Source organism: Trifolium pratense, linkage group LG1, assembly GCF_020283565.1.
Source record: "Trifolium pratense cultivar HEN17-A07 linkage group LG1, ARS_RC_1.1, whole genome shotgun sequence".
Classification (NCBI taxonomy): domain Eukaryota; kingdom Viridiplantae; phylum Streptophyta; class Magnoliopsida; order Fabales; family Fabaceae; genus Trifolium; species Trifolium pratense.
The window spans coordinates 27,133,543-27,145,805 of record NC_060059.1 but is presented as its reverse complement, the minus strand read 5'-3'; the positions used below and the strand labels follow the sequence as shown (position 1 = coordinate 27,145,805).

At 32.2% G+C, this 12,263-nt stretch overlaps 1 protein-coding gene across 3 annotated transcripts; it reads left to right on the top strand.

Moving 5' to 3' along the window:
- The first annotated feature begins 3,050 nt into the window (after positions 1–3,050).
- Positions 3,051–12,263, top strand: LOC123902277 (probable methyltransferase PMT6). 3 transcript variants are annotated; one of them, XR_006807532.1, is made up of 9 exons: positions 3,084–3,476; positions 4,318–4,732; positions 6,203–6,492; positions 7,435–7,821; positions 8,483–8,729; positions 8,808–8,946; positions 9,576–9,735; positions 11,472–11,538; positions 11,761–12,263. XR_006807532.1 is itself a non-coding variant. In XM_045951960.1 (8 exons), exons 1-7 carry the CDS (start codon positions 3,314–3,316, stop codon positions 9,732–9,734), a joined length of 1,800 nt encoding a protein of 599 aa, XP_045807916.1. In that variant the 5' UTR covers positions 3,051–3,313; the 3' UTR covers position 9,735; positions 11,472–11,694. The 3 variants fall into 3 exon arrangements, 1 of the variants encoding a protein (XP_045807916.1); XR_006807531.1 differs by having other exon boundaries at positions 11,718–12,155; XM_045951960.1 differs by lacking the exon at positions 11,761–12,263 and having other exon boundaries at positions 3,051–3,476; positions 11,472–11,694.

Below are 12,263 nucleotides of genomic sequence, written 5' to 3'. Positions count from 1 at the left end.
TATATTTATGTTTATGTTTTCTAACTCTCTGCTTTGTGTTAATTGCTGGACCTTTGGGGGTCCAGGTTGACAGGTTATGTGTTAGCCTCGTCCGAGTGCAATGGTGAAGCTCTGCTCTGATTGAGACACGGGAAAAAGGGGTTTTTATATGTATATACATGTAGTCCTCTTAGTATACTCTGTTGGTCTTAAGCTTTCATTCGAAAAGTATCCGTTTTGTATAACTAATAATGCATCGTCCGATGCGAGGTTTTGTTTTTAGTTCATTCGAATATTTTACTAGATAAATGTATTAGTATTATCTTTGAATGAAGTTTGTGATATTCAAACCAGCGCTTTATAAATCAGATTTTCAATTTTTCCGCTGCGTATTTTCGAAAAAGATTTTATAAAGGCAGAGTTAATTAAATAAAGGGTTTGGGTGTTACAATATCAAGTAGTCTACTATATTTATAAAAAATAATGTGATATTGCTTATGAAATTAATTTCTACATTGATGGTGAATTTTTTTTTACACAAATTGTATGATATTTTGAATTAGTTGTCAATTGCATAATAATTGTATATAATAAAAAATAATATTTCTATTTTGAATAATTGTATACTATTATTGCACCGGAAAAAACAATAAACATATAATTTTTTTGGTAATTAATAGTCATAATAATACTTTCTGTAGCAAAAAAAAAATAGTAATAATAATAATAATAATAATTTTATATACACGTTTTTTTTTCTTCTGATAATAATAATAATTTGTCAGTGGAATAATATTAATTTAATTTAATAGTAAATTGATGGACATTCTATGATGAATTAAATTTAATCCGTTTTTTGTTTTCGACAGGGAATTCAATTGAAAGACGGGAAGAAATGCATCACATTCTCACAAAATGAAAGTTGGAATATCAATAAAAATGTATATATGAGCTAAAATGTGGCCTATATGTTTAATTGTTGGATATACTAAGAAATTGATCAAATGATGTATTTTCTCAATAGTGTTAAGTTTATCTTTATCTTATCTTTTTTTCTATTGTAAGTTTTCTTTTATGTTTTAGTTTTGAACAAGGTGATCTATATTATATTGGATTTTGTTTTTGAAAATTGCAACGGATTGAGTAATTAGGTGTTCATATGTTATATTACAAACATTTTAATTTTTGTACCAAAAGGTAAAGAAATATTTTAGTTACACATAATTTACAATTTTGCAGAAGACTAAATGTTTAAAAATTTCATCATTCTTGTGTTGTGAACAATGTAATGGGTTAAGTGATGGTGGAAGTGCAGTCTCTTTGAAATAGTTGTTATTCGTGAATTTATTTGTGGTGTCAAATATGGATTAATCTCGTCATTTTAGGGTAGATTGAAATTCTGGCATTTATTGTTTATAAAAAAAAATCTGGCATTTATTTATTGTTGAAATAGATTATGAGTTTTGAAGATTCTATAGATTTCTTTTATTCCCACATATGAGAATATTTTTCCACGCGGGGACGTGAGAGTAAATTCCCAGAAGAAAGTGAAGGTCTACAATAGAGAGATGACGATTAATAAGAATAGATGCATAATACCCGTTAGATTAATTTTGCGTAGTAATTTTCTTCTTTGCAAAAAATAAAAGAACAAATATACAAGGACATATCTGTATATGTCCTTGCAGAGACCGATGAAACGGGGGAAAAAATAACATGTAGTTTAAGTGGAATATCATTTTCCATTCCGCCATTCCTCTTTAAAATTTCCAAAATTGATAATATTTTTCATATTTAAATAAATTATTACATTAAATGTAAAATTAATTGAGTTTAATTGTTGTGCATCGTTGGTGTAATTTTTTTTTACACATGCATCTAATGACGCGTTGCCACATAATTTAATGAATGTGACACGTCATTGTTTTTAATTACTATATATGATGTGTCGGTATATTATTGGATGCATGTGCAAAATAACTTTACACCGACGATGCATATAAATTAAATTCAAATTAATTTTACAAATGATTAAAAAATCACAAAATATTTTTTCTGACTCAATAATTAAAAAATAACAAAATATTAAAAGTTTAATTATTCATATTTTTCATTGAACATTAACCCGTGCGAATGCACGGGTAAGTTATACTAGTTTATATATAGTATAGATAAGAAAATGATAGTTAATAACTAATGCTTCTTCGTCAACAAAAGAAAAAAAAACCTAATGCTTCTGATGAATTAGTTAAGGGTTTTAAATTTAGTAAAAATTGTTCTGATGAGCTTAGTTCAGTTCATAGAAACATCGTATTTTATACACATGACTCGATGTTTGAATCATAGACACTTCAATTATCCATCTTATGGGTGGAACTTCTAGCCACTAGACTATGAAACTTTTTTTTTTCCTGTTACAATGGAGTCAGAGAGGATCGAACCTAGGACCTTATGCATACTACACAAACCTCTCACCACTAGACCAAATTCAATGGCTTACAAATTTATTTTCATTAAAAGTATCTTAAAATTTGTGTAGTTAACTTCTTAAAATTCCGTCACTAAATATAAGATTCTCTTCACATTTTTCGATTTTCGTTGTTCTTTTATAAAACCACTTTTATATTTTTAAGAGTATTAATTATTTCTTTACCAACATACCCTAATTAAAATGCATATTTTTTTTTACAATCCATAATAAATATTTTAGAAAAACAATAAATCATTCTCTTTTTTGAAGGATAAAATAGTAAAAACAATATCAATTGTCAAGAAATTTAATATTACAACACACTTTTTTAATATCCGTAATTTTCTCAATGAGTTATTATAAATAAGGACGAAGGTAGTATATATATATATATATATATTAACCATTTGATTTTATGAGAAGAGACACAGTCATCAAAGAGTTTGGCTACGAGTTAAAGAAAGACCGACCAAGAATTTTTTTGGTAACATATTTATTTTTAGAAGTTTCTAATTTGGTTTGAATCAATGATATTAATATTTATTAAAAATAAAATAAAATGATATTAATACATATACTTTTTTACAAAAATGCTTTGCTTGCCCCTTTCTTTCCAACCAAAAACCAAACAAAATTAGAAAAGAATCCAACCGACATTAATTACCAGAAAACCAAACAAAATTAAAAAAGAAAGGAAATTTCACCGATCTGAAAAAAGACCTGTTTGCACACTCTTCTCCTTCTCCTTCTCTCTCGTTCATCATCCATGCACTGATTCACCGTCTTTTCTCTGTTATTGTACTATAACAATAACAACAAGGTGGAACCAACGCAGTTGAGGGCACTGAAGAAGAAGAAGAAAAAATGGGAGGTTTTGCTATTGGTTCTGCCTTTGATTCCAAATCTGGTCAGATGATAATGGCTGCTTTGCTTTTGATGTTTGTTTCCTTTTATGGTGGTTACCTTTTTGGAAACAATGCTCCTCTTTACGTCTCTCATCTTCCCGACACTCTCTCTACTTCTAATGGTAACATAACATCTCAACTTCAAACCTTACTGTTTTTTGTTGTTGCTCATTATAATTTCATATTTGTTCCATTCAATTGTGCTGTTTCTGTTTCTAGAATGTTAGCTTTAGGATGCTTATTTGATTCATGTTAATGTTGTCAAATCTAATTAGAGTAGCTTCCTATGAAACATGGCCACACTAACACTAACACTGACACGTCGACGACGATAGTTTTAGAAAGGGTAAAAATAACCCACATTGTCCTCACATGGTCTCATGTTTGAATCCTCCCGGTGCCACTTCTGTAGTGGGGCAGTCCATCCGACTTTTAAATGGGCGCCCTGCAAGTGGATGGTGGGATTGATGTCCTCGAATTAGTCTGTCCTTGGGCTGGATACCAAGTCTTCAAGGAAAAAAAAAGGGTAAAAATATTATGTAACTATATATGTTGGTGTGGTGTCTAGCACCAGAGGTAGACACACTTTTAATATGGGGTGGGTAGCTCAACTGGTTTGAGCTAAGAGTGAAAGGAGTTAAGGAGTAAACAAGTCCCGACAAAGGTGAAAAATATTAACACTAACAATTGGTTACTAACTTTTGGCTGTTTCAAAAATAAAATAAAATATGAAGTGTCAGTGCTACATAGGTAGGTTCCTCCGCAATTTTTATATTCTATGTAAAGGAAGTAAATGCTTTGTGCCTTGAGTCTACCTTGCTTGGGTGAGTTGTAAACAATTCTAAGGTAGGCATTAGTAATCAGTATCACTCAGTATCTTATCTACTGAGTGCCTTATTCGATTTTTTTGTGAAACCGATTGCTTCTTTGTAGCTGATATACAAATTTTTCTAAACCTTGTAGGTACTTCCAGATTTAGTAACAAAGTTGGTCTGACTTACCACAAAACTCCCTTGGTAATTCCTGAAACTGGGGTGGATGTATGTCCCTTGAGGTTTAATGAGTATATTCCTTGCCACGATGTTTCCTATGTGGCAACATTGATGTCTAATCTTGATGTTTCTAGAAAAGAAGAGTTGGAGAGACACTGTCCTCCACTTGAACAGCGATTATTTTGCTTGGTTCCACCACCAAAGGATTATAAAATACCTATCAAATGGCCTCTTAGCAGAGATTATGTTTGGCGGAGTAATGTGAATCATACACATCTTGCAGAGGTCAAAGGAGGCCAAAATTGGGTCCATGAAAAGGATCAGCTTTGGTGGTTTCCGGGTGGTGGTACACATTTCAAGAATGGAGCATCCGAGTACATAGAGAGGTACCCGGTGATATTTTATTTATGTTTCTTTTCCCTATGAGTATCTTGCTAACTATATTATACTACCCACTTTCTATATTTGTTGTCTTTCAATATAAGTCACTTTCTAAAGTTTCACACGCATTTATGAAAATTTTATTTTCTCTCCTATTATATCAATAATTGTTGAGGTAATTAGGTAAAAGTAACATTATTTTTTACAATTTTATTTATTTATTGCTACAGTGAAATTTGGAAGAGGTCTTATATTAAAGGACAGAGGTAGTAATTGTAGAAAGAGTTTTTGAATGATTTCTTCTTCGGATAATTGGCATTATTACCATGACTTCATTTTTCTTCCAATATGAATTATAAGTTATGTTTTAATTAATCCTTTGGAAAACCAAATAACTTTTTCACCCTGATCTTATTGATATAGTTGGAAGTTATACAAAGATAATATGTGAGAACTTGACTGCTTCTGAATGGAAAATGATGTGACTGCTTGATTTATGGTTGTCATTCAAAGGTGTAATCACATGGCTTATGTTAATTTGAATATGTTTTACCAACAATGGTCACAAAGCAAAAAAGACTGTAACTCAATCTCAATGTGGGCGGGGGTAGCCTTTAAAAAGTCTAAAACAATGTAAGAGCTTATCATAAACCCTCTTTCATCCCCTCCAAACCCCTATCCCAAACTAAGCCTGAAAACCTTCTTACCTCTCTCTCTCTCTCTCTCTCTCTCTCTCTCTCTCAATTTATACTCAATGTTAGAACTTAGAAGTTAAAATTAACTATGTGAGAATTCCAAAAAAAAAAAAAAAACAGTTAACTGTGTGAAATCCAAAAGATAGTCAGTCATTGATTACCATAAAAACTTCTTTGCCCGTGTTTCTAATATATATTTCTAGTCAGATTTCCAATAAAAGAAACAATGTTAAAAGTTTGTAGTAAAGATGTACGCGCACAGTAGACTGAAATTCTCGGAGCTAATAGAACCACAAGGACATGTTTATTTTGATAATAGTACCTTAGGAGTCAACTTAATGAGGGAGAAGTTGTGGTTGGGACATTGGAATGAGTCACTTTTCCCTCAGGCTTACTTTCAAACTTATGACCTTTATGAAATCATAGTAAAAAGAATAATCTACTGTATGTAGGTTGCTACCTATTTTCAGGCCATAGCTTTGTTGCAATCTGTAGTTTGTTAGTTTTAATGAAACAGACTAAAACCAGAAGCGGCCAACTGATAAATTTTAGCTTACACACACAGGGGAGAGAGGGGAAGCTGCTCTTGACAATTTTATCTTACATAAATGGTCTATGTCAGTTTCAACATTACTTGAAAGTTTCAAGTAAAGTCAATTTCTATTTACCTTGTAATTATTTTGCATGGTGCTATGAACTATCATCAGGATGGAATGTTTGTATGTTGTGTGAGTAGTGCAAGATACAATTCTTAGTCTTTTGATCGCCTTACAAATGCAGGATAGGACATATGATTACAAACGACACTGGTGATCTACGTTCTGCGGGGATAGTTCAAGTTCTGGATCTTGGCTGTGGTGTGGCCAGTTTTTCAGCTTATCTTCTTCCCTTGGATATACGAACTATGTCCTTTGCCCCCAAGGATGGTCATGAAAATCAAATTCAATTTGCATTAGAGAGAGGAATTGGTGCAATGATCTCTGCCATGTCCACAAAACAACTACCATATCCTACAGGGTCATTTGAAATGATTCACTGTTCAAGATGCCGCATAGACTTCCATGCAAATGGTAATTGGTTTTCCTTATGATGTTTGTATAAATTGGCTGATAGCAGACTTTAATTTTAGTGTTCGTTTGTTTATATAGAAAACGACAGGAGAAGTGGAATTGAGTGCAGAGAAACTGAGAAAAAGTATTGCTTAATTTTGTTTAATTGTAAAATAAAACATGGAAAAATTAGGTTTTATGCTATTTTATAAGTTCACACTAGCGAGAATTATATTTTTATAAGTTATTTTATCATAAATTACCTTGACAAACTTATAATAATACATAAAAATTGCATAAGCTCAAAAATAAGCTAATCCAAATGGGCCCTTTATCTCCTTAAAATTGACTTTCATTATCATGTTTGAAATATGTCCATAGATTTGTTTTAGGTCACCATTCTACCTTGTAGCATTCATTTAGCTGATGAAGGATAAGAGACATTTTTAAATATGTTTAATCTGGTTTGTGAAAAATAATACTTTCTGTTATTGTTCCCTTGTTCGAGAAGTATTTCTTTGATATGTGAAACTTTTGAAAAAAGCTGGTCATTTTATGAAACACCTGTTTAAAACTCATTAAACTAACGCCCTAAACTTACCAAATCATGTAGCGTACTGTGAAGTTAACTTTTGTGTATGTATTGAGTTGGAGGAGTAGAGTTGTTAAGTTTTGATCCATAGATAGAGATTTTTTTAGAATTGAACTTTGTTGAAGTATTTCATCTCATCCTTTTGTTTTTATTGAATGGCCTTGGTAGAATAGGTTCCAAAGGCTGGTATAAAAACTGATGAGTGAAGCCTTACCTAAATGGACCAATTTATTATTTCAGTTTATAGATTCAATCTGGATAACTGGTAGGATGCATTCATATATGTCAACGATACTATTGTTGGTGGGGGTTAACCTTATCTAGTTGAATGTGCTTTATTGTTTGTTGCTAATTTATTTTGCTATATGCAGATGGAATTTTGCTGAAGGAGTTGGATCGCCTTCTTCGCCCAAACGGTTATTTTGTTTATTCAGCACCACCTGCTTACAGAAAAGATAAAGATTTTCCTGCCATTTGGGATAAGTTGACGAACTTGACTACAGCAATGTGCTGGAGACTCATTGCTCGCAAAGTTCAGACTGCAATATGGATTAAAGATAATAATCAGCCCTCTTGCCTTCTGCAAAATGCAGAACAAAAGCTTATAGATGTCTGTGATGTGGATGATGAGTCTAAACCTTCATGGAATATCCCACTTAAGAACTGTATACAAGTCAGAAATTCGAACGCAGAATCTCAGAAGCTACCTCCAAGTAACGACCGCCTTTCAGTGTTTTCTGAAAGGCTGAACAAGATAGGTCTGTCCATTTTCTTTTGATTATGTGTTCGAGAAGCTAATGTCCATATTTTACATTTTCCTTGTTCTTAAATTATTCTTACCATTCTTGATGTTAGCATTTGCACACATACACCATGGATATTTGTCCGCCGAGAATTTTGTTCAGTGGTCTTTGATGATGGTCTTGGTTACAATCTCGGATAGCATTGTATATTATGCATGTTCTCTTAGAAAATTCCAGAACCATGATTCCAATGTTTATACTATTGATGCATATGCTTTGTTATTGTAAGAATGATTTCATATGGGATATAAACAATATTCATCTGAAGATTAATTAATCAAATAAAGGCTCAATCTTCAGTTTGGTCGGAAAATTCGCGTAAATGATAAAAATATGATAAAAGAATAATTTTGAGTTGTAGGATCAGCATGACCAGGCTTGCTGTTACTTTTCTGAACAAATTTGTCGTATTATCATGCATGTATGTAGTTGAGCATCTCTCCAAATTGTCTATGATAAGTGTGCTTTCTTTAAGGTCATTTACATATGGATATCAATATAGATAATACATTTAAATCAAAGGGACAATATTGTTTAACTGTTCAACTGAAATTATAAGATAAAACAAGCATGACTATGGTACAATGTGATGATCGTTTAACCTTTTAAACAACAGGTATAAACCGGGATGAATTTACATCAGATTCTATCTACTGGCAAGATCAGATTCGTCATTACTGGAGACTGATGAATGTCAACCAAACAGAAATACGCAACGTGATGGATATGAATGCCTTTTATGGTGGATTTGCTGTTGCATTGAACAACTTTCCTGTTTGGGTAATGAATGTAGTTCCAGCAAGCATGAAGAACACCTTATCTGGAATTTATGACCGGGGTTTGATTGGAACTTTTCATGATTGGTATGATTTTGCAACTGATATTTTAAATATGTAAATATTCTAGTTGACTGCAGCTAATGTAGATATTTCTTACATCAGGTGTGAACCATTTTCAAGTTATCCTCGTACATATGATCTTTTACACGCCAACTACCTGTTCTCCCACTACAAAAACAAAGGGGATGGTTGTGTATTGGAGGATATCATGTTGGAGATGGATCGTCTTGTACGGCCACTGGTAATCACTTTTTCTATAAGGTTACCTTCATGGTTGTCTGCTTGTGAAATTAGAGTAAAAATTCATGTGAATGAAATGAAAATTTGAATTTTCGTGAAATCTCATTATAAATTCTGATATGCAATTACAAGTGTGTTTTTGTGCTTGTATGATTGAATGCCAAGAAGGCAAGAAGCACTATAGTAAATTTTTGAAACTGATGGTTTGATAATTTCACCTTGTGTCCCTTGATTGAACATATTAATGTTAAAAATGGTATAGTAACAGTGTTGTCAAATAGCAGCTATAGAGACTCTATAGCGATATAGCATACCGGAATTTGGACAAATAACTATTGTTCTGGGATAGACTATTTAGTACACAGTTTTGTCAAATAGTAGTTATAGTGGTGCTATATGTTTATGGCATCGACAATGTATACCGGCGCTATATTAGTGTAGCATAGTGAAACTTTAACAAACTGCTAATTTCTGCAATCGGTGATAGACAACGCTGATCGTAAATACAAGCAACAGTTTAGTTTTTAGTTATTTTTTTTATTGTTGCCTAATAATATTGTTCCGGGTATAGTTTATATTTGTCTACTTTTGAATAAAGTTAATAACATAGAGCTCACGTATTATCTGCAGGGATTTATTATCATTAGGGATGAGGAACATATTATGTCAAGAATTAACGAGTTAGCCGGAAAATTCCTTTGGGATGTAGAGTCACAATTGCTAGAGAACAAAGAAAAGAAGATGGAAACTGTTTTAATTTGTAGAAAAAAGTTTTGGGCAATCCTCTAAGGTAATTTGTAATGTTATAGTTCTTATGTATCTGTTCTGTTCATTCATTAATGATATCATTTTGTTGTGTACATGTCTATAAGGCACTCAAATTGTAGGTCACTTTCAATTTTGTAAGTAGGAATAGAAGTTTAATGTCCTTACATGATTTAATCTTTGTTTTACTCCCCAGTCCATAAATATTAGAGATGAAGATATAAATCAAAAGTTAATTTGCAGCTTCATTAATTTTAAAATTCTTGTATAATGTCAATTAAATCTGAGTTATATAGAGCTAGAGTGACAAGGATGTTATGAGTTTTTTTTTGGGTAGATAGACGAAATGGCAAGCCATTTGAAACTCACACACGCAAAGTGGAGGGACCGGGGTTCGAACCCCGGTCTTGGCGTCCGACACTAGCAATTTCGGCATTTTTGTCAGTTGAGCACTTGAGCTAGTATTTGTGGACAAGGATGTTATGAGTTTAACTCCTTTTATTAACATACAAACTTTTAACACTTGCTACTAAAAATATATGAACACTTTGAAATAGAGAATCTTTTTATATTTTTTAGTACTTTTTTGTTTTTGTAGAGAACGATAAATGAATGTTTATGATTAAAGTATTTTAATAGGTTGCAGTTGGAAAATTTATCCAAACCCCCGAAAATCTTCCAAAATTCTCCTCTAATACAATTTTTGAATTCCTCCATAGGAAGATTTTATTCCATGAAGAAAATTAAACACTTCAAATTCTCTCCTCCCTAAATTCTTTTTTCTTTCCACTTCATATTCCTTTTTTCAATGCCCCCCTCTCCTCCCTCTCTAGACTCTTAGATTTGTAAAGCAAAAACATTGCCTTCTGAAAAAACTAGTTTCTAATAGTTGACCATTCTTCTTGATACTAGATTTTGATAGACTTTTTTTTTTTTTTTTGCTTTTAAAGACTAGTTTTAAAAAAATAAAAAGGAAAGATAAGTAATTTTTTAATGGTATGTTCTAGAAATTTGAAAAAAAATAATATGTGGGGAGTGGTGTAACTAGAATAAAGGGACTGTACGTAGCAATCTCTTTCTTGCATAATGACCCAGCCCATATTTCTTGCCTCCCATCCAAATTCCCCTTTTCTTCTTTGAAAATTGCTCTTAGGCCCTCTTAATTGCTTCCAGGTCCCACAAAGTTTCGAAAATACCCCTAACGATGGTTCGGAAGATACGTTCCGAAACTGGCCTTGATGAGATACTATCTTTCGAAACGGCCCAATGTGAAATTCCTTTTTTGTTTTTTTTTTGCATTTCGAAAGATATCTTCCCATACGTACTATGATTTCGACAGGTCGGATCTCATTGCCTATTCTGACAAATTTCGGAAGATACATTCCGAAATGTGCTGGGATTTCGGAACTTACAATCCAAAATCCCATCTTGTCTTTTCAAGGTTTTAGTTTCTTTGTGCTCACCTACTATTGGTGAAATTGCAAGCATGTGCAACAACAATTTAGCTTCTATCCATAAAGACCATACAAAGTTAAATAATAAAAATTCACTTTATGTTTCTGTCAAAAAAATAAATTCACTTTATGTAGTCTATTGTTTGTATAGTTTGATCTAGACATGCATCTATCTTAGTGAAATGTTTTATGCCCATTTGGCTTGATCACACAAGGCTTCATTTTCCTGCTACTTTATTTACATCTCTCTGAATAAAAAGTTAAGGTTCTCTGGAAACTTAAAATCAGTGGCTGTGATCACTTGCAGATTTGTACATATTGGTTTATGCCATGATTATGATTCTAGTGCAGCTCTATTCACCGTTCAAGCTAATGTATGTGACTCTTTCCCTTCTCAGTTACTGTAATTCTTTTTTTGTGGGAAAATAGGGAGTTGTGATTGAAGTTGAAGCAAACTTCTAATTGTTATATTTTTAGAATGTCAAGAGATTACCATATTTTGAATATTTTAGTACTGCAGTTTTGCTCAATGGTTGTGTTTTATTTATAACAGATATAATGGAGAATTATTCTCAGAAAATTTCAATATTTTGAAGGTACTAAATAAAAACACATGGTACATATTTGCATGTCTGGTGAAAAGAATCATGGAAAATTTTATTTTTGGAAGGAAACATGGCAGCAAGGCAGCCATGTGAGCTGTGACAATGTAGTGATCACATTTCAAAACGTATGTTTCGAAATTTGTCAAAATAGACAATGGAATCCTATCTTCCGAAATTATAATACGTATGGCAATGCTATTTTTCGAGATGTAAAAAAAAAGGAATTCACATTGGGCTGTTTCGGAAAATAGGATCCCTTCAAGACCAGTTCTGGAACGTATCTTCTGAACCGTCTTGAGGGGTATTTTTGAAACATTGGGGCTTGGAAGAGCAATTAATGGGGTCTAAAGAGCAATTTTCTTCTTTTTTTTGAGGCTAAAGCTGAAAATTTGTTTTTTTTTTTACATGTAAAACAAAAGTTGATACTACTTCTTGGAAGCCCTTTTGTTAAATTTACTTTTACATTTCTATAAAATATTTTATAAATTACATGA